Source organism: Balaenoptera physalus (genome assembly GCF_965194825.1).
Source record: "Balaenoptera physalus genome assembly, chromosome: 1".
NCBI classification, from domain to species: Eukaryota; Metazoa; Chordata; class Mammalia; order Artiodactyla; family Balaenopteridae; genus Balaenoptera; species Balaenoptera physalus.
This window is the reverse complement of record NC_138882.1, coordinates 184,627,804-184,651,186: the sequence shown is the minus strand read 5'-3', so window position 1 is coordinate 184,651,186 and position 23,383 is coordinate 184,627,804. Positions and strand designations below refer to the sequence as shown.

The 23,383-nt window shown below is 45.7% G+C and overlaps 1 protein-coding gene across 2 annotated transcripts in view; it reads left to right on the top strand.

The window, feature by feature from the left end:
* LOC309639692 (forkhead-associated domain-containing protein 1-like) overlaps positions 1 to 23,383 on the top strand; it is a 79,281-nt gene that overhangs the window by 28,511 nt on the left and 27,387 nt on the right. For both annotated transcript variants that reach the window (XM_082417241.1, XM_082417242.1), the window contains one exon: positions 14,353 to 14,623. In XM_082417241.1, coding sequence (XP_082273367.1) covers positions 14,353 to 14,623 — 271 coding nt within the window. The remainder of the gene's footprint in view (positions 1 to 14,352; positions 14,624 to 23,383) is intronic.

Sequence of the window (23,383 nt, the reverse complement as noted above, 5' to 3'; positions counted from 1 at the left end):
CCTCCTTTCTGGGACGAGGCTGGGTATAAGTAAATAAAGTTTAGAGTCTAGACAGAATCCTGGGGTGTGGGTCCCCTAGGCAGCCCTAAATACTCACTCAGAGAAGATCAGCAGCACCCCTCAGGCTGCAGGGCCCGTGACGCCGCATCCATCACGTTTGGCTTTGCAAATCTGGGGCAGTTTTCTCCTGCTGCTGCTCAGCCCCCTTTTCCTCCTTGGACCAACATTAAAGTGTGCTCACTTGTGGGATGCACTGGGGTCCACTGGCCGCCCTGAGGAGGGGCTCCTGACCCAGCAGGTGTTGACCTGATCAGGGATTCTCAGCATGGGTTCTAAGGGTCCCCCTTGTCAGAACCACGTGGGGAGTGGACCAACGGTGCAGATCTGGGCTTCACCCCAGGCCTGAGGACTCATACTTAGGATTCCCAGATGAAATGCAGGACACCCAGTTAAATCTGAATTTCAGGTAAGCACCAAATAATTTTTATGTACAGGTGTGGCCCAAATATTGCAAGGAACCACGTATGCTAAAAAAAATCATTTGGTGTTTATCTGAAATTCAGATTGAACTGACACCCTATAGTTTATTATATATTTATTTATTCATTTATTTATTTATGCGAGATCTGGCAACCGTACACATCCTCCCTGGGAGTGGGGCCTGGGAATATGCATTCTCACAAGCTCCCTGATGATTCTGATGCACCCCCAATAGTAGGGAAACCCAAATTTAGAATCATTTGTATGGAACACTTACAGAATTTTTTAGGGATCAAAGAAAAGGGGATTTCAAACTCCCAAGCCTGAAAATCCAAGTTCGTGAAGTTTGATTCAATGTGCCCCAACATGTCTGATTACAAGAATTTTTCAGGAATGGTCAGTAAAATTACAGGTTCCCAGGCCCCCTCCCTGGGAAATTCTGACTTTGTGGCTTGCCCGTGGCGGGGAAGAAGTCAGGGAGCAGCAAACAATATCTGCATTTTTTTCTTTTTTTTTCATACAAAGATATTTATTGAAATATTATTTATAGGGGCATAAAATTTGAAACCTAAATTTCCCTCAAAAGGGGGGCATTGTTTAATAAATTATAAGGAGTTCGTTTATATATGGAATACTGTTCTGCCTTTTTAAAACACAGCTTTATTGAGATATAATTGACATGCAGTAAACGGCACATGTTTAAAGTCTGTAAGTGGATGGGCTTTGACATATGTGTACACCTGTGAAACCATCGCCACAATCAAGACAGTGAACAGATCCTTCCTCCTCCAAAGTTTCCTCCGGATCACAGCATGTGTTTGTTTGCTTGCTTACTCTTAACAGCTTCACTGAAGTACAATTTACATAACAGAAACTTCACCCATTTTAAGTGTCCAATTCAATCAATTTTAATACATTTATGGAGTTGTGCAGCCATCACCACAACCTGCTTTCAGAACATTTTCATCCATTTCTATCACCCCAAACCTCGGAGAAACCCTGGAGGTACTTCATTTTGGGGTTTGTTTTTAACTTTTAATTTTCAAAATTGTGGTAAAATACACATAAAATTTACCATCTTAACCATGTTTAAGTGTACAGTTCAGTGGCATTAAATATATTCACACTGTTGTGCAACCATCACCCCCATTCATCTCCAGAACTTTGTTCATCTTCCCAAACTGAAACTCTATGCCCATCAAATAAAACCCCCTGCTTCCGTCCTCCCCTCCCACCATGCTTTCTGTGTCTGTGAATTTGACTCTTCTAGGTACCTCATATAAATGGAATCTTACATTGTTTGTCCTTTTGTGACCATCTTATTTCACTTAGTATGATGTCCTCATGGTTCATTCCAGCTGAATAATATTTCATTGTGTGGATTCACCACATTTTGTTTATCCGTGCATCCATCCATGGCCACTTGGGTTGCTTCCACCTTTTGGCCATTTTGAGTAAGTTGGGTGTACAAATATGGAATGGGGACTTTATTTTACAAGGTGCTTCTTATATAATTGTGGGAAACAGCGATGACGACCTCTAACCTTGAGTAGATAAGACGGAAGAAGGTGCTTTGTAAGAAGAGAAACCAGGAGAACAGCAGGAGCAATCACTGACGTGAACAGCACCGTGCTAAGCAATTCACCTGCTTTCCCTTATTTCATGCTCACAGCAACCTATGAGATGGGCTCTCCCGTGAGCCCCATTTTACAGACAAGGAATCCGAAACTCAGAGAGGTTAAGTAATTTCCCCAGGGCCACACAGCTAGTCAGTGCAAATTAAACACTATCCCCACTTGTGGAAAAAGGAGGGGAGAAAACCATTTAGTCTGATGCTAGCTGGAGCAGTAGCCTTGACTGGTTTTCACACAGAGCAAAGCATACTCTCACGGTCACTCGGATATACATGGATTTTTTTCAATTCTTATTTCTACACGCACTTGCACCTTGCTTCATTCCTCAGGTGACTGCGGACAGCTGCACAAGTGTTCCCCTGGCCTGTGCCCAGGGCACTTTGCAGGACTCTCCCCAACCCCATCTTCTCAAAAGTGCTCTCTGCCGGGGCGTCCGCAGCTTGAGAAGCTTCCATCCATGACGCTCTTATTCATGGAGGGGTCCTTTGCAGGGCCTGCGTGAGGGCAGCCTGTGGACTGACTGACACGTTCCTACAAATTCCACTTCCTGATGACCCCAACCTGCTGGCTGTTTAGAAGAAGAGAAAGAAAGAGGGGAAAAAGGGAGAGGTATTGAAGAGCATCTCTCATCAAATATTTTGAAGCCCAGTTTTTCTAAGAAATTCGTGGCTGTCTTGCTTCCGGCATGTTCTTGTTTCCAATTGATTTTGGGGGCCCTGGTGAGGGCGCTGTGTTTCCTCCTTGGGTGGAGTTTCCACAGAGGACTGCCCTGATATCATACAGATTAAGTATGATCAGAACTGTTCTTCTCCTGACAAAGAGTTCCCAAATGAAAACATCTATTTCAGGTTTTGTGGTGACCATAACCAATAGAGGAGGGTGTGACAGCATTTTATTGGGGGAGGGGGGTGAGGTGGCGGGCGGTTAGGAATCCAGATGTGTTTGCAGATGTCACAGTGGTTAGAGCACATGCCCTGAGGTCAGGCTGACTCCAGTGCAGTCCCAGCCCTGCTCTTGTACTGGCTTTTATACTGGACGTGCACAAATCATCTACCTCTCAGAGCCTCGGTCCCCACTCCTGTAATAATAGTTCCTACCACCTTGAGTGACCGTGGTATTAAGTGGGCAAAGTACGTAAGTTGCTTAGTCCAGCGTCTGGCACCTAATAAGCACATGATAACCCTCAGCTTTAGAGTCAAGCAAACCAGCATGGAGCAGCCAAGATGCCTCCTTCGTAAGTGTCCTTTTGGACAGGGAAACCTCCCAAGACCTGCCCCCACTAGCAGATAAATACATTTGCAGATAAATTACCCATAGAATAACATACAAGATGGAAAAATATAAAGAAAAACTCTTGTTTGACAAAGTACCCTGGCAGCCAGGATGTGCCCAGGACCATACTTTGTAAATCATAGCTGTCTCATCAAAGTATTACCTAGGGCTGCCATATTGCACAACTCCAGGGTCACCATTCACAACGTAGTCCATGTGGATGGCACCCACTGGAGCTGTGCAGGACGTAACCCGCAGGGCCGTTTGCAATGCCCTGAAGCAACCGTTGATTAATACCATAGAGTCTTGGTACCAGGCGTGGGAAATTGAAGTCATAAAGTCAGGTGTGCCTGCCGTATTGTGGGTTTTGTTTGTTGTTGCCTTTATTTGTGCTTTCTGAGCTCTGGGAAAGGAGGTGTAGAAACAAGCTGTGCTAGTCACAGTGGCGCCGTCCTTACAAGGCAGCTGAGTAAGGAAACCCACGTCACCCATATGTATAAATCATGTCTTTCTCTGTTCTGAAATACGGCAAAACTGATGGAAATGGCCAGAATGAAAAAGGAAGCCAGGCGCCACAAATGACGTGCCGAGTTGTTCCATGAGGGGGTTGACAGCTCCTTGGCAGCAGCCCCCAGCCCCACGATTGCCTGTGTCTGGCCTTCCCTGTAGCCTGCTCTGCCCAGTTCCCTGTCCAGCCAAACTCTCCCACGTGGCTCCTGGATACTGTCTTCTGTCCCTGCAATGTCATGACGTCCTGTCTTGCGAGAAGAGCGCCCTCCGTCGGCCAATGTTCCTTGCTGCTTTAATGGGGAAGCTCTGCAGAACACAATCGAGAAAGCAAGGGCTTTGGAGTTTGATGGACCCAAGTTGAAATGCCAGCTGCAACTGACTTTACCTTTCTGAGCCTCAATTTCCAATTTCTGCCAAGGAGCTACTCATTAATCCCAGGTCCCCTTTCCCCCTTCAGTTTTATAGAGGTCCCTGGGACCACCCCTATCATGGCGTAAACTGAGGCCCAGAGAGTTTCAGCGACTTCCCCAAGGTTAGGCATCAGTCACATAGATCCAGAGCCAGGATGAAAAGCCAGCTCTCCTGAGTCCCTCGGAGGCTTTTCCTAACAGCACGAAGCATCATGGGGCCGTGAGAGCCCAGGCAGGTCCTTCACTGCCCAGCGGTTAAGGAAGGTCTTGCAATTCCCAGTCCAACCTGCAATTTCACACACTGACAGGGGATGATTCATTATGTGGGTAAAAACCAAAGCCACTGATAATAGAAGAAAATGCATTTTCAGTTATCTGGCTTCCTTGCTTGTTTGGCTCCACTAACTTTTTTTTTGGCTGCACCAACGCAGGATCTTAGTTCCCCAACCGGGGATCAAACCTGCGCCCCCTGCATTGGAAGCGTGGAGTCTTAACCACTGGACGGCCAGGGAAGTCCCTGGCTCCACTAACTTTTTTTTTTTTAATTATTTTATTTATTTATTTTTGGCTGCGTTGGGTCTTCGTTGATGCGCGCGGGCTTTCTCTAGTTGCGGCGAGCGGGGGCTACTCTTCGTTGCAGTGCGCGGGCTTCTCATTGCGGTGGCTTCTCTTGTTGCAGAGCATGGGCTCTAGAGCACAGGCTCAGTAATTGTGGCACGTGGGCTCAGTAGTTGTGGCACACAGGCTCTAGAGCACAGGCTCAGCAGTTGTGGCGCACGGGCTTAGTTGCTCCGCGGCATGTGGGATCTTCCCAGACCAGGGCTCGAACCCATGTCCCCTGCATTGGCAGGCGGATTCTTAACCACTGAGCCACCAGGGAAGTCCATCCACTAACTTTTTACCAGGGATATTGCTGCCGTTCCTGGACAAATTCAGTTGCCCCCTTTCTTCTTCTTTTTTGATGATGATGATAATACCTGATGGCCAATGTTCTATGCTCATTTATTATGGACCAGGAAGTGTTCCAAGCATTTCGTGTGCACTATCTCACCCACTTCGCACAGACTAAGAAATGGCTGTTATTATCCCTATTTTTTACAGACAAGGCACAAAAATAACACATTCATCAGGGTCACAGTGAAGGAGCAGAGCAGGGAGCTGGGCCGGATTCTGTGTGATGCCAACTCCCAAGTTCTTAACCGGAGGTTGGCACACTATGGCCCAGGGCCAAATGCAGGCCATCGCCTGTTTCTGTAAAGTTTCATGGGCACACAGCCATCCCATGCATTTCAGTATTGCCTATGTTGTCTGCTACAACGGCAGAGTTAGCTGGGCAGATCATGTGGCACACAGGGCTGGAAATATTTACTGTCTGGCTCTACAGAAAACGTTTACCAGCCTCTGCTTGTAACACTACGCTGTACTGCCTCTTTCATTTTACTTGGTTTCTGAAAGAAGAACTTAAAATAGAGGGGGGGAGCTGGGGAGAAAGAACTCACTCAGATTGAGCCTTACTGTGTGCCGGGAAAGGTGCTGGTTAATTGCTTAAGTTTACTGAGGAATAAGAAAAAACAGACATGCTGGAAAAATAAATTTTGGACAGTCTTTTCAATACCTCTTTAAAAAAGAGCTGGAAATATGTGGTTCTAAATATACAAACACATATATATGCATTTGCATATATAGTAATAATATAATAACATTGACATGTATCTGATAAATATACTAGACATTAACATATTATATATACAACAGATGCATATTATAAATTTTACCTGTTTCTTCAACTGGAAAGTTTTCTTTTAAAACTGTGGAATGTTGGGAATTCCCTGGTGGTCCAGTGGTTAGGACTCCACGCTCTCACTGCTGAGGGCCTGGGTTCAGTTCCTGGTCAGGTAACTAAGATCCCACAAGTGCACGGCGAGGCCAAAAAAATAAATGAATAAAACTATGGAATGTTTTCCCTGGGTAACTTTTGAAGCAGAAATTTGGGATTTGTAGTCTGAAGCCTGCTGTAGCTAGAGAACTATTTATCTGTCAAAGTTTCTCTAAGCAGCGTTTTACTACTTGTCTTACGATTAGTTCCTTGGTCTTAAATCGTTCTTCTCTGGAGATGCTGCTTTACTTTTATAAGTTTAAAGGTAAATTTGGTGCATGATTACAGTCTGGTGGGTTTTATTTGAGCATGTCATAACCTTTAAAACAACTTTCATTCTGAGTACATAGTGATGCTTATGCTAAAGTCTCAATAAGCATACTGTCCAGGAAATTTTATTGTTTGCAAGTGTCAGAAAACCAACTAAAACTAGCCTAGGCAAAAAAAAAAAAAAAAGCTTATGTAACTGAAAAGGCCAAAAGCTGCAGCTTAGGCCCAGCTGGATCCAGGCGCCCAAATCATGGTCAGGAATCTGTCTCTTTCTTCCCTGTGAGCTTCACAATCTCAGACAGACTCTTGCCTCACCTGTAGGAAAGTGGCCACAAGCAGCCCCAGCACCCTACAAACTAGCAGTTCCAGGGAAAGAGCCAGCATCTTCATTGGCGTGGCTTGGATCATGTGGCTTCCCCTGAACCAATCACTGAGGCCAGGGGCAAGGAATGCTCTGATTGGCCAGGCCTGGGTTAGGGTCAGAGTTATATGGACTCAGGATTGTCAGGGAAAGGGTGTCTCCCCCGCAAAAAATTAAGGTGCCCATCCAGAAGATGGAAAAAATGGATGCGGGGTAGGCAAAAACAAAGAAGATGTCCATGACATTAGGAAGCATTCCTCTTGCCTAAGTGGAACCTTCCTAACGGGATTTGCCACTAGGGATTTGGGGGAGGAAAATGACGAATAATCCACTTTTCCATTGGAAAAGTCCCAGACCAGTCTCCAAGGAAGCAGAGTAGCTCCTTTCTCTCCTCTGGTGAACAGGTGTGATGAGAAGCTCAGAGTCGGGGCCTTAGTTGTGCATCCCCAAGAAGGGTGGCGTTTCCACGTTCCTGGGACCTCTGAATAGGGCCCATTCTTGAGGAGGATGTGACTTTACTGTAGCCGGGGTTGAGGAGCTAGCTGGCAACTGAGTGAATGACCAGAGAACACGGTGCCCTTCAGAACAAAAGCTCTTTCTGGTCAAGCTTTGTCATCTCCTACCTTACCTTGTAGGAATTCCTCTACCCTGTGCTCTTACAAGTCCCGTGGGGACCTACTGATGTGACGAGAAGTCCTGAGGCTGGGTGTTTTATATCAAAGGCGATTTCCCGAGACCAGTGAAGTGGAGGGCACGGGGCAGCAGACAGCCTCAGGCTCGGCATTCGCAGCAAAAACTCACACAAAAGGACCCCTGAGGCTGTGTTGTCACCAGATGTCTACAGACGATGCAGACGACATCGGGGGAGGTGGAGACGGGAGCGCGGGCTGAACCCTTAGCATCCTGCTGAGACAGAACCCAGACCCGGCCAGGAACCGGGCCGCTTCCTGCTTCCTCTGGCAGACCACATCCTTTGCTACCAAACCAGAACCACATTGCCCCTTCTCTTAACTTAGTTGATGATCATTCATTCATTCATTCATTCCGTCTCTCAATCTGGCAAGACCGAATTGAAGTAGGCCAAGTCTAGGGGTAGCAAAAGCTATTTGCAAAAATCCGGCTGTTTTCTCATTAGATTCTATTTCCCATTTTATGGACTGACCAGGAAGCTGATTAGAACTTGAAAGGAAAGGAAAAACCGTAAGATTGAAGATTTGCAAGAAAATGGGAGAATTAGATGGGCCAGATCTCCTTTAACACAGCTGGGAAAAACCCAAGCGAATGACTTTTCTGAACAACTCAAAGGGACCTAATTCTTTTAAGTTCCAAAACCTTAAAATAATGTGTAACTTGGCAGTTCTGTGTTCTAAATGTATAATCCTGATTTCTCACACTGAAACCCCGTACATAATTTACCCTTTTCTTGGGGACTTAGAATTATTACCCCTCTCTGGGTTACGGTGACACCCCGGGAGCTGTTGAGATAAAGGCCATTTGTCCTGGCACCAAGTAGCCCCCTCTCCTGGCTTCTGAGATCTACTGGCCATGTTTTATAGTCTCCATTCTGTCTTTCCAGGTCCATGGCTGTGGTCAGTGTGTCTGCTCCCCACCATCACCCCTACCCCCCAGGCCCTCCCAGACCGTGGGAATTAAGCTCCACATCTACGTGTGTGAAATTCTTCTATAAGGAAGACGGTCTCTTCTCCCTCCTTTACGTATTTACTCACTAATGTATCTATGTCAGTATGGACTCATGTATACTTATTTTACACTTTGAGTTATAATCCAATACTCATTATCTATTTCATCGCTCAAATTCTTCCAGCCTTGGCCACTGGGAGCTCTTTCAGGTTGGTTGCTGTGTCCTTGAGCATCTCCCCACCTTTTTGTTTTGGGCACTTCCTTACTCTCTGCTGTTACAAGGTACGCCAGGCTTAGCATGTATTTTCCCCATCCCAGCCCCAGAATCAAAGTCCTTTTTATTTACACTCTGTTTGCCAACTGTTCAGCTCAGTCAGCGAGCTGAGTACCAGGCACTCTGCTGGGTGCCAGCACAGCCAGCGATTGGCTGGTAAATATTTAATGACCAGCTCTCTGGAAAAAGTAAAGTACATGCATGCATAGCATAAGGTTTACTGATATAAAGAATGTGTAGCACAGTCTTTCCATATAACAAGAAATACAGTACTCTTTCTTGTAAATTCTATATAGCCAGCTGAGTCTCACAGAATGCTTTCATTGACTTTAGCTGAACTCTTGTATCCATAGCCAATTTCTCATTGCAGTTGACGAATGAGAGAGTTCCCAACCTGAGCACTGGTGGATATTTTTGGATATTTTGGATTTATGAATAATACAAGTGAAAAAAGAAAGACATTAGAACTTCACATGTTCATCAGTGACATGAGTGACTTTTTTGCTGCATCAGATGATAATTTTCAAATACTGGAAGAACGTTTCCTCAATTTTTTGTTCTATTCATAACATAATGGCTAAGACACAACATGCTTTTGTATAACCTGCATTGTTAACATTTTCTCCATTACTGTCTTAAGTCTAGGCAATCAACGAAACAAACAAACAAACAAAAATCAAGCTCTACACGAACCACCATTATTAAATCTATTTTAAAAAGTTTTTAAAAATCAAGCCCTGATTTATAGCATTTCCTGATTTCTATGGTGTAATACTCCCTCCACGGTCAATTTCAAGCTCCCAATGACACATCCCTGAATACAGAGATGGAAAGAGAGGTGTGGTAACACATCACTATGTAGCATTTCCAACAGACACATATAGTAGAGTGAAATAACCTCAAGAGCATAGGTAATAATAAAATAGAGTAAAATAATTAGGAAGGGGTGAGTTTTAAGTTTGTATCACCTTTGTTTCTGATATAATTTAATTGTAAATTTATGTAAGTTAATTCTTATTAATGGCTGTGTTTATCTACCAGTTGGCAAAATTCCTGGACATTTAATGATCGGTTCTCGTGGGCGGGTACCAGCTGGCCCCAGCACTCCTCTGGTACAGCAGTGAACATACCACAGGTCTTCCCGGATGGAGGCTGGGGTCCTCTGAGCTGCTTCCAGGGCGTGGCATGTACCAGATGAATTACACTTCCATAAGACAGTTGTCAGTGTTCCTAGAAAATCCCGTTTCTAAGTAGCCCATGCAATGTCTTGTGGTTTTTCACACCATCTAATGCTCATTTCCTTTTTTTAACTCGGAAAATATCCTATCATTCACTAACCAATCATCTAAGATCCATTTGTGAGTATGGAAAGCAGGTAATAAATCATGACTTCGAGTAACCTAGAAGTCCTAAGAGCACAGGTATTGGAGTCAAATAGTGTCACCGCTTCCTGGCTGTGAGACCTTGGGCAAGTCATTTAACCTCTCTGAGCTTCAGTTTCTTAATCCACACAATGAGGGGTAAAATGCCTCCTCCAAGATTATTCTGGAGATCAGATGAGACCACATGCGTTAAGTGCCCAGCACAGTCTGTGGCACATCTGTGGCTTCTCTACACAGTGGCTCATAGCCGTTGTATTGTCCACAATTACTTACAAATGGCAGAGCACATAACAAGCTCTCCAAGGGCAAGGTCTAAGTTTCCACCTTCTATGCAGGCTCCAGGGCTTCCTGGCAGAATTCATGTGTATTATAGGCACTCGGTGTGCAAACCACCTTGAATTTTTTTTAGGGTCTCCCATTCAACCTACACTCTTTACAGGGTTAGAAGCAGATATTGGAGAAATAACACAAAGAACAAGTAGATAATTTGAAAAAAAATGGATAGTGATTTCTTGAGTAAATCATTGACCCGTGTTTATTAAAGCTAATATAAATTCAGCCGTGGATGTGGTCACGGTTAATCCAGGTGGTTGACAACCTGCTATTTTAAAGGTAGTATGGAAAAGAAATCAGGAGTGTAACATATGCTACCTCAAAAACAAAACAAAACACCCAACCATGGCAACATACCATATGGTCAGAGAACAGGCACAAAGAAAGAGAAAAGGCATTAGCATGTATTTTTAAACTAAAGTTTCTAAAAACAGACTTGGGGACTTCCCCGGTGACACAGTGGATAAGAATCCACCTGCCAATGCAGGGGACACAGGTTCAAGCCCTGGTCCGGGAAGATCCCACATGTCGCGGATCAACTAAGCCCGTGCGCCACAACTACTGAGCCTGCGCTCTAGAGCCCACGTGCCACAACTGCTGAGCCCGTGTGCCCCAGCTACTGCAGCCCATGTGCCTAGAGCCCACACTCCGAAACAAGAGAAGCCACCGCAAGGAGAAGCCCGTGCACCACAACGAAGAGTAGCCCCCGCTTGCCGCAACTAAAGAAAGCCTGCACGTAGCGACAAAAACCCAACACAGCCAAAAATAAATAAAATTAAATCTAAAATAAATAAATAATAAAAACAGACTTGTTGATAACTGACCTTGACCCCATGCTTCCTGTACAGCCCGGAGCTGTCTTTTAACGTGAGTCTTTTTCTTATGTTTGCTTTTCTCCCTGCCTGTTTCGTTGTAGTTACCAGCACAATTTCTGAGAAAACCTTGACCTTCCCTGTGATAGAGCAAGCCAGCAAACTAGAGAAAACCAACTTTAACCCTCCAACTAAAGCTACCCTCAACCAACACGCTTCAGAGAAAAAAAAAAAAAACCCAAAACTTTATTTTTTAATTTTTAAACCCGAAGAGCTTGGAGTCTCTGCTACATTTACACATCTTTGGCTCCTTCTCCCGAGGGGCCCTATCGTTCGGGCTCTGTGTGCTGCAAGCGACAGAAACCAGCTCTAGCCGGCCTCAGGGATGGAGCACTTCAGGGTAGCACCCCAGCCAAGGCTCAAAACCAGCTTGCTTATTTTCCCCACCATGTTCACAGCAGCATAGTTACAATAGCCAAGAGGTAGAAACCACCCAAGTGCCCATGACGCTTAATGGATAAACAAAATACACTCTAAACTGTATGATGGAATATTATTTAGCCTTAAAAATGAAGGAAATTCTGACATGTTACAACATGGATGAACCTTGAGGACATTATGCTAAGTGAAATACGCCAGTCACAAAAAGACAAGTACCATGTGATTTCACTTATTTGAGGTACTTGGTACTTAGAGTAGTCAAATTCATAGAGACAGAATGTTGGTCACCACGGGCTGGGTGGCGGAGGGAATGGGGAGTTGTTGTCTAATGGTAATAGGGTTTACGTTTTGCAAGACGAAAAAGTTCTGGAGATCCATCTCACAGTAATGTGAATATACTTAACACCACTGAACTATATACTTTAAAATAGCTAAGATGACAAATTTTATGTTGCAGGTTATTTACCACAATTTGAAAAATAAATAAACAGCTTCCCTCTCTCCATGTCTGGGCTCCACTCCCTCATGCTGGCTGCATTCTGAAGTCCCACCAGGTCACTCCAGATCCTGGTGTCCAGCCAAGTCTTCTTGCGTCTCCTTGGCTCTGATTGGATCACTTGCCCCACCGCTGAACCAATCAATATGGCCAGGGAGTGTGATTGGCTGATTGCTTAGCCCCACCCATAGCAATGGGCCGACAGATTGGGAGGGAGATTCCTGGAATTTCCAGAAGAGCCGGGTGGGTGGTGGCCTGTCCACTACAGCAGTGGACCACTTGAGGCATGAGATATGACCACTCCCTTTAGCACCCTGGCAGTTAGTGGGCAGTGAGGCACATCTACCTGAGCATGCCAGCACAAAAGGGAATTCCTCCACACTACCCGTGGTCTCTAGATTTGTTTTCTAGCAGGCGGGGGTAAAACATATTCAAATTTCCCCCTTCTCACCTTCAGCCCTTTCATTCGATAAATCTTTATTAAATCGATGAGGAAAGGTTATAGGAATGATTGAGGCAAGACAGCCCCAGAGGAGAGGACGGGAAGGGATAGGATGGATGGAGAAGTTAGTGCAAGGCAGGAGCAGGACACCTCAGCTTCGGAAAAGAGAGAAAGGAAGAACGCTTCGGTGGAGACCGAGGTGCCCACAGTGGAGAGAAATTCGAATCTTCACATAAGGTAACAGAGTTCTGGAACACTGCCAAGTCCGTTCCTGAAACAGGTTTCAACGGGGCCAGTGTCATCATAAATGCTGGGCCAGGTGTCGCCAGGCAATTGGAGTTTGATTTTCCCAAACAGTATTCTCCCTGACTCCAAAAAAGTCTTCAGGGGAATTCACCGGATTCTTGACTTGGCTGGGAAAGACTGTAGCTAAAAGACTGGTTTGGGAACCTGAGTGAGTGGAGAACCTTCCTCTTGAATACAATCCAGCTGGAGCTATAGGAAGTTCTGTCTGCCAGTGCTCCTATTTCGGAAGCATTCTGTCCTGTTTCTCATTATGTGTCTCCAGTCTGCAGAAAGAGAAACGTGACCCGCCACAGGCGGCAAACCTTTGAACTTAGCTTCTTACTTGAAAAGTGTGTTTTTTTCTGCCAGGAGACTGGGGGCGGGAGAGGGGGGCAGAGAAGGGAGGGGGGGGGGAAGAGCTTTCCAGACCCCAGTCCCACCACCCTCTCCACCACCACCTCAGCTTGATGAATTCCTTAACCTCTCCAAGCCTCATTTGTAAACTAGGAATAAGGAGAGCTCCTCCCCTGCAGGGCTATTGTGAGAAATAGGTGAGTAATTACAGTAAATGGTAGCATTCACGATGTCACGGCTTAACCACTAGGCACGGGGAGGGACGGCCACGACAGCATTAACTAAGACAAAGCCACGTGTCAGCACCTCTCAGTATTTGCTTCTCCCGGTTTAGATGGCTTTTGATGTGCTCTGTTGAAAGTAGCTACAGACATCTTCCGCTGGGTCAGATGAAAAAGGGTTCCCTCGATAGATATTTATGGAGTGTCTGCCAAGAATCAGATGTGGCAGATGTTGAGGATCACAGGTTAATGAGCCAGTTGGGGTGCCTGCCCCCCCAGAGCTCTTGGCTTCTGGGAACAGATGGAGTAGGAGTGCCAGAGAGACGCACAGTGTGGATGTGTGTGTCCTGGAGAGCTGGGCTTGAATCTCGGAGATGTGTTCATTCATTCTTTCAACCAATATTTAAGGACCTACTCTGTATGTGCCAAGGGTTTATTCTAGGAGCTGAGGATACGGTGGTGAGCAAGGTAGACAAAAAGCCCTCCCCCTCTCAGAGGTGGCATTCTACCAGCTCAGCAGCTCTCTACCAAATCTGTGATCCTGGGAAAGTCACTAGGTCTTGCTCAGCCTCGGGCTCATCACAGAGCATCAGGGGTATTAAATGAGGTAACGCATGCGAATCTCTTGACTGGGTGCCTGGCACGAAGGCTGCACCCAATACATGGTGGTGCAATAGTGTGCAAGGTGACCCATGGTGGGGACCACCATCCCAAATTTGGGGAGAGTCTGGGAGGGCTTCCTGGGAGAAGTGACTTATACGCTGAAATCTAGGGCAGCAATTATGTCGCCGGGACAGAAGGGTGAAGACCACCCCAGCTGCTCGTAACCTCCCCTGACCCTCTTGTCTGCCCCTGCAGGTCTCCTTCCCGTGGGTGAGGGACCCAGCACCTTGGCCAAGGCCACAGCCACCTCGGGCCACCCAGCAACCGAACCAGTCACCCTCACCACCACAGACCCCCTTCCACCCGGGCATCTGGCCAGCGCCAGTGCAGAGGAGCTGGTCCCAGGGGTTCCCCGGGCCCCGCATGGTCCCACCTGCCTCCCACAAGCGGCCCATGAGTGCCAGCGGGAAGATGTTCTCCTTCGTGGTGGACAGAGCCGCCCACAGGGTTCCCATCATCAAGCAAGGTACTCATGGGCGCATCCATGGCGGCTTAGGGGATGGGCTTTTGGCTGGGAGGATGGGTCTCGGTTTTTGCTTTCCCTTTTTTTTTTTTTTAATTTTTATTGAGGTACAGTTGATTTACAGTGTTGTGTTAGTTTCAGGTATGCAGCAAACTGAATCTGTTAAACATATACATGTATCCACTCTTTTTTAGATTCTTTTCCCATATAGGCCATTACAGAGTATTGAGTAGAGTTCCCGGTGCTATCCAGTAGGTCCTTATTAGTTATCTATTTTATATATAGTATTGTGTATGTCAATCCCTCTTTTCCAATTTATCCCTCCCCCCTCTTATTCCCGGTAACCATAAGTTTATTTTCTACATCTGTAACTCTATCTCTGTTTCGTAGATAAGTTCATTTGTATCTTTTTTTAGATTCCACATATAAGCGATATCGTATGATATTTGTCTTTCTCTGGCTTTTGCTTATGTTCTCTGATTCTAAAGTAGAACAAAATCAATTGTGAAAAAATTGGGGTAAGCAGAAAGTTAGAAAACAGTAAAAGATAAGCTGTCACCCTTATCACTGGAATTCTCTCTGTTGACTTTTTGGCACAAACTCCTCCAAGACTGTGCTCTGCCCATCTGCACACGTCAGTACCTCTGTGGTGTGTGTGTGTGTGTGTGTGTGTGTACGTATATATGAATATATATGAATGTGTATCAGAATCTAAATTTATATACTTTGACTCAGATGTACAGACATATTGGTAACTGAAATCCCTCTTGCCTTAGGAGGTTTTTAAATATTTTATTACCATTTTACCAGTTAGAGGAGACTGAGGCTTATGGAGAAAATTACTTCTCCGGAGGTGATATATTCAATCTAATCTACTCTAACGCTTTTCAGTCAAATTTAAGGCTGGTTATCTCAGTGACTGTCACTCACAGCCTGGTCACTTTGGGGACACATAGCCATCAGGGTTTCCTTCTCCCCCCCTCCCCCCCAGAAGACCTCATGGCATTTGGGGAGGAGACTTCCTGTCTGTCACCATCCTCTCGGCCTTGCCAGCCTCACTGGCAGAGTAGCTGGGTCGACTTAGTCCCTGGCATGATTCCCAGGTTTCTTCTGTGGCCGCTGGTGTGAAGGTCCCATTCTCTGTTTTCTGCGTCCCAGCCCCAGACCCCTCTGAGTCCCCAGGTCTCTCGATGCCTCCACACCCTCCCCTGGTCTCACTCAGGACCACTCACCTAGTCACCTCCCTAAGCCATTCAAATAATAGTTATTATTCTGAAATATACAGACTAAGGAGCAAATGAGAGGTATCTCTACAGTTTACTTCATCATCATCATCATCATCATCATCATCGTCTAAGGAACGCTCATGTACCTACCACCCAAGTTAAGAAATTACTCAGCCATTTCCCCCCAGCATTTTAATGTGAAAACTTTCAAACATACAGCAAAGCAAAAAGAATTTTACAGAGAACAGCTCTCCTCCTAATTCTACCGCTAATACTTTGCTGTACTCTTTATTACATTTCTGTCTACCCATCCTTCTTGCCCTGCATTAATCCATCTTATTTTTTGATGCATTTCAAAATAAATAGCACACATCTGTAGTCCTCCCCCTAAATGTTTTAGCACATATACCATTAACTAGAATTCAACATTTTTTGTCTCTTTCATGTAAAATTAACACGCAATGTGTATTAGTTCTCATGATTGCATAACAAATTCTCCCCAAACTTAGCAGCCTAAAACAAAAATCAAACATGTGCTATCATCTATACGGTTTCTGTGGGTCAGGAATTTGGGAGCAGCTTAGCAGGACGGCTGTGGCTCAGGGTCCCTCGTAAGGCTGCAGTCATCTGAAGGCTTTGACCTGGGCCGGAGGATCCGCTTCCAAGACAGCGTGCTCACATAGGCGTCAGCAGGAGGCCCTGGTTCCTCACCACATGGGCCTCCCCAGAGAGTGGCTCGAGTGTTCTCATGACATGGCAGCTTCTCCTCCTGAGCAAGTGATCCTGGAGAGCAAGATGGAATTGCAGCATCTCTTGTGACTAAGCCTCAGAAGCCTCTGTCATTGCTGCAATATCCTACTGGTTACACAGGGCGTCACCCTCCAGTGTGAGAGAAGACTACACACGGGCCTGAAGACCAGGAGGCAGGGATTATCAGCAGTCATCTTGGAGGCTGGCTACCACAGCCTGCCCTCGGGTCCTCAACGATTCTCGCTCCTCCTCCTCTCTCCCGAGGCGCCCCAAAATCTCACCCCATTAACAGCATCAGTTCAAATTCCAGAATCTCATCTAAATCAAGTCCAGGTACAGATGGGGCTCATGGGTGTAGTTCCTTAAGTTCAACTCATCAAGTACTACTTCCAGAAATCTGAAGACCTATGAACAAAGTGTCTGTCCCTTACCCACCCAGCATATGTTGGCGGGACAGACATAGCATAACTGCTACATACACTCCTCTTGTTCCAAAAGAAGAAAAACAGGAAACACACAAGAGTCACTGGCCCAAAGCAATTCTGAAATCCAGCCGGGAAAATACTGGCAGTTCCTTGATTGGGCTTCAGTCCAACTCTTGCCCAGAAATGACTTTCCAGGGCTCTTGGCTCTGCCCCCTGGTCCCTGAGTTCCGCCTTCTGAGTCGTCCTACCTTTCCTATGAAAGGTATCACATGTGTGCAGCTGCATAGTTTTATAGCCTGCTTCCTGCCTGTAGAAGCTTGGGGGTCCAGACGCTTCTTTTACTTTTGTGGGTCTCTGTCAGTCTGAGTTGGCAGTGCTTCTTATTGGGGTTCATCCTATTAGGCAAAACCCACGCCCACAGATTTTTTTGACACAAGCCCTTCCACCATGGGCTTCTGCAAAGACTGACGAAGGACAGAAGCTTCTCAGAAGCCCAGTTCTTTGACCGAAGGGTTCTCTTGGACACTGCCCTGGATCTGTATTCTTAAGAAAGGATTTTACAGCCACACCCTCAGCTTCTTCTCTAGACCGTGTTTTCTTGAGAGCGCCCTTGATTTGATCTCTGCCCAGAACCTGTTTCTTGCATTTCATTTGCCACCTGGAGAGGCAGGGAACTTTCAAGCCCAGAGCATTGCCCTGGTTTAACAGCCCTTCCTTTAACTGTCTCTCCCCCTCACATTTCACTATAAGTAGCAAGAAGTAACCAGGCAGCATCTTCCAAGACTGTGTCTGGGACTCTCTTTAGCTTGACCACTCAACCTCATCACGAACATTTTCTACCTTCCTCATGACCACAGGCAGCGTGTTATGAAACCTTCTGCCACCACCTCACAAGGACCCCTTAACCCCAGTAACATTTTCCTCACTTTCCTGGAAAGCTTCCCTCACTGCCTCCTCAAAGGCCGTCGGGCTTCTACTAAGACGATTCAGGCTTTCTCAAAGACTCTTGGCAAAAGTCCTCCAGCTTCTGGCCACTGTTCCATCCCAAACCACTCCACATTTTAGGATTTTTGTTAAATTTTGCACCACTCCTGGTGCCAAAACCTGTATTTGCTACTTATTGCTGCATAACAAATTACTGCAGGATGTAATGGCCTAAAACAACAGTAAACATTTATTATCTCATAGTTTCTCTGAGTCAGGAATTTGGGAATGGCTTAGCTGGGTGGTTCCTGCTCAGGATTTTTCATGAGGTTGCAGTAATGGTGTTGGCTGGGGCTCTGGTCATCTGGAGGCTTGCCTGGGGCTGGAGGACCCATTTCGAGGATGGTTCACTCACATGGCTTTTGGTAAGAGGCCTCGGTTCTTCACTAAGTGGACCTCTCCGTAAGTTGCTGGAGTATCCTCCTGACATGGCTGCCGGCTCCTCCAGACAAGTGGTCCTAGAGAGTGAAGCAGAAGCTGCAATGTCTCTTATGATCTAACCTCAGGAATCGAACTCTGTCATTTCTGCAATATCCTTGGTTACATAGATAAGCTTTGTTATGGACTGAATTGCATTCCCCCAAAACTCATATGCTGAGGCCTCAATCCCAATATCGCAGAATGTGACTATATTTAGAGATAGTGTATTTAAATAGATGAGTAAGTTGAAATGAGATGATTGGGTGGGCCCTAATCCAAGGGCTGGTGTCCTTGTAAGAAGAGAGAGAGAGACGCCAGGGATGCACGTGCACAGAGAAAAGGCCATGTGAGGACACAGCAGGAAGGCGGCCGTCTGCAAGCCAAGGAGAGAGGCCTAACCCTGCCCACACCTTGATCTTGGACTTCCAGCCTCCAGAACTGTGAGAAAATGAATTTCTTTTGTTAAGACCTCCTGTGGTGTTTTGTTATGGCAGCCCAAGCTAACTAATATAAAGTCCATCCAGTATTGGAGAGGATGATGCAAGGGTCTGAATACCAGGAGACAAGAATCAGTGGGGCCATCTTGGAGACTGGCTACCACACCGTGAAAGGTGTAGATCTTGAGTGTGCTCATTGAGTTTTGACGGTCGTGTACACCTATGTAACCCGAATTCCTATCAAGATATAGAACATTACCATCACCCCAGAAAGTTCCCTCATGTCCCTCCCCAGTCAATTCCCAGCCCCAGGCCCCAGAGGCAACCACTCTTCTGAATTCTTTTCCCGCCATGGATTAGATATTCCTGTTCTAGAATCTCAAGTACACAGAACCATGTAGTACATGTTCCTTTGTGGAAGGCTTTTTTTCACTCAGCGTAGTATTTCTGAGATTCATTCATTTTGTTGTACGGATCATGTTCTGTTTTATGAACATATATACAGGGTTTTTTGTTTTTTTTTTAATGCATCCTTTGGACACATGGCACATGGGCTGTTTCTTTTCTTTTCTTTTTTTTACTCCGCCATTTAAATTTTTCCACTGTAATCACCAGTTTCTCCAGCGCCATGTTGAACTTGGGGCTTCTCTAAAGGACTTGCATTCCCCCTGGAGAAATGAAGGATGAGTCGTATGACTTAGAGGCCCTCGCATCTACCTGGGCTCTATCTCCTCAGCCTCCCAGCCAGGTCTCATGTTTCCAAACTTTTGCCCTCGTTCCCCTGACTATCTCCCCATCCTCAGAAAAGGACTTTCATCTTCCTGTGTGATGGGGAGTTCCTTTCTGTCTGGGCCTCTCTACTCCACGCTTTGGAGAAAACTCTGTGCTCCAGTCCTCCATGCTGACTCTTGACAGAAAACACCTATTTTTGAGGGTTCCGAGAAAGCTCTTTCCTCTCTTAGCAAAGCTGGGCTCTTCACGTTAAATTGGTTTACTGTTAGACTGCCACCTTGCTTTAGACTTGAAAAATTCTATTTGAAAACCCAAAGCCAAGGACTTATTTATTGCAGGTCAGGTGAGGGTTTCTCAATCTTGGCACAGTGACATGTGGGGCCGGATAACTCCTTGTTGTGGGGTCTGTCCTGTCCACTGTAGAATATTTAGAGCATCCCTGACTCCTACCCACTAGAGATACCAGTAGCAACACCACCACCACCACCCCCTAACTGTGGTACTCAAAAATGTCTCCAGACAAAAATCAAAACGTCATTTTGCCTGGGGGCAAAATCACCCTGTTCTAGTTAATACTCATCCTTCCTTTTCCACAAGGCAATAAAACATCAGCTCCAAGGCCAAATCTTAATGGCAAGAGCTCATGGGAGGTGGGGAAGAATTACTGAGAAAAGAAAATATGTGGAGTGATTTATTAAAATAGCATCTTGATTCATATATATATATATCTTTTCCCAATAATGAGATCATATGAACCTAACATAGGTAACCTCCTTTTTTTTTTTTTTTTTTTTGGCCATGCCGCTCAGCTTGCGAGATCTTTGTTCCCCAGCCGGGGATGGAACCTGTGCCCCCTGCAGTGGAAGCACAGAATCCTAACCACTGGACTGCCAAGGAATTCCCTACCTGATTTTTAAAATTCAATAATATATCATAAACATCTTCCCACTTCAATACATTGACTGCATAGTGGTTAAAAGCATAGGCTGTGAATCCAACAAACCTAGGTTCATCCCTTGACTCTACCACTTACCAGCTGTGTGTCCTTGAGCAGGTGACTTGACATCTCTGTGTCTCATATCACTCACATATAAAATGGAGATGGGAATAATAATGCCTCTCTCACTGGGTTGTTATGAAGACGAAATCGGATCCTGCCTGTAAGTGCTGAGCACGGCGCCTGGTGCATAGCGAACATTCAGTAAATGTTAAAATTTAAAAATTAAGTTATTACCTAACCATGATTGTTATTTAACTTTTATTTACAACTTACAATGTGTAGCAGTGTCTTAAAGACACAGTTAAGGTGCACACATACTGCCCCTGCTGCAGACTGGTGGTTATTGGAGAGCACCAGGACAGCTGGGGGTTGTTAAAATATTAAAGTAACTCCCCTGCCGTTTGGCCAACAGCTCATGCCCGAAAATTCTTAAAGTGCCTGTGTCCCCGTATCCGCCATCCCACCGCCCCAGCCCTCCCGACCCTCCCTGGGGGTTCTCCCCACTGGGATCTCCGAATGATCCAGCAGCTAGAGTTAAGCCGGTTTGGTCATACACGGCCCTTAGGTTCTTTTTGATAAATAACAGTAGCCGGTAAAGAAGTTTGGGGCGGGTGAGGGGTAACTGCTCCAGCACCTCCCTGCCTGGGTGTAAGGAAAGCGAGTCTCAGAGCAAATTCTAGCCCCACAAAGACTTTCAGTAAACACACCTTCCCCAGTAAAGGGACCCCATCGATCAGCCTGTTCTGTAGGTTTGATGAAGTCCCCCCTCCGGCCATCATCTTGCAGGGACGGGCCCCTCAAGACAGCCACGACAGGGTCGCAGAGGCAGCCGGAGTCGCCCCTAGAGATGGCATCAGACGCCAGAGCTCTAAGCTGAGACTGGACAGGGGCCCAGTTAGGGTCAGACCCCAGGGCCCTGCCTGGGGACACAGGCCAGGAAGTACCTTCCTCCATTTGACCAGTGGGAGCCGATTTCTAGCATTCAGCATACTAGGTAAGAGGCCACCCTTTTACCAATAAGAACCCATTTCTGGCCTTCAGTTTGCTAACCAGGAAAACTTTAGGAGTCACAGCTGCCTCTGGACAGTAGCCTGTCTGATGTAATACTGCCCGGCCACACCAGGCCTGGGGACCGCAGATTCTGGCAGCTGACCGCCCCAGCCTGAAAATTAAATGACCGGCACACATATAGCATCAAACAGACTATGCTGAATATTTAGAAACTAAGCCACAGGCCTGTGACGATCCTTGATGCGCCACAGGGACCCCCCCAGAATTAGGCTGCATGTTATAGTCAAGCCTGCACCAGAAGAGGATTTTTTAAAAATCTTTTTTCTCTATTCCTTTTTTTTTCCTAACCCAGTTACAGATGTTGGCAGGAAAGGAGGTGTTGGGTCAGGAAGGAGGGGAACAAGGGGAAAATGTTCTGGTTCTGTGCTTTCTGCTACGGCAGCACCAGCCCCAGTGGCTGCTGAGCGTCTGAAACGTGGCCCGTGCGACTGAGGAACCAAACGTTTAACTTTAATTCATTTAAATTTAAAAACTGATACTTGATCCAGTTACTGAAAGGGTCGAAGTCTGTCTGGAACATTTTGAGTTGGCGAATCGACTTTTTCAACTCTAAGTTTTTGTGGAATCTGAAAACAGATCAAGTCTTCCTGCTGAAAATTCAGTTTCCAAATTGAGATGCGCCATCAGTGTAAAATAAACCCCAGATTTCAAAGGCTTCATACCTCAAAGAAAAAGAATATAAAATATCTCCATATTTTTTGTCAATTACGTGTTGAAATGATAATTTTTTAATGTATTGGTTTAAATAAAATTTATCATTAAAAAATTCATCTCTTCTTTTTACCTTTTTAACGCGACTACTAGAAAATTGAACATTGCATTCTGTAGCTCGCATTATTTCTCTATCAGGCACTGCTGCTGTAGTCAGTTAGGACTTAGCTGCTCAGGATCCAAGAGGGTCAGATGCGGGCAGTGAGCTTCAAATAAAAGTTTTCTAATCATGGACCTAGCTGGGGAGGCGGAGGGAGAGAAAATGGGCAGCTGCTGAAGTTCCAGGCCCTTCTGTTCCTCGCGCCCCAGGAAACACCGTGGCCAGGCCTGCTCCTTCAACACGCAAGGCCGTGCGTTCTCCGGGCACCACAGGCCATCAGCTGTATCCACTAGAGGTTCTGGGGTCCACAAACAGGTTTGAGACCTGGCTGGGGGGCAGGAATCTTTGACTCTAAAATGCATAAATAAAAAATGCAGAAGCAAAATGAATAAGTGATTGAATGAATGTCCACAAACATGACAGTGCGTGCTTCATTCATCATTAATGTTAATACTCATTAAAGTTTCATCACCTTTGAAAACAATTTGTTCAGTTTCTCACTTCACAAGAAGATAAGAATGCGCAGTGACTGTCCAGAAACCACAGTCACTTGGAAATTTAAAATACGCTGCTTGGGCCCAAGTGATCTCACAAGCAGAATTATAGAAATCTTTACAAAAGTTTCTACACCAATAAAAATTAAAAATGTATTCAGTGTTGATGTGAGTGAATTGCGAGATGTCTGATGTGATACAGAGTGGGGCCCCCAAACATAATGCCATACCCCCCGAAAGTCCTATAAACAGCCCTTGTAATATTGGGGTTAATAAGAAAAAAATTAGGAAAGCTGAAATGTCTATCAAGTGGATCCTAGTTAAATACGTTTGGCACACTTGTACAGTGGACCACAACGCTACCATTGAAAAGAACCCAGCACAGCTACAAATACTGACATGGGAAGATGTTT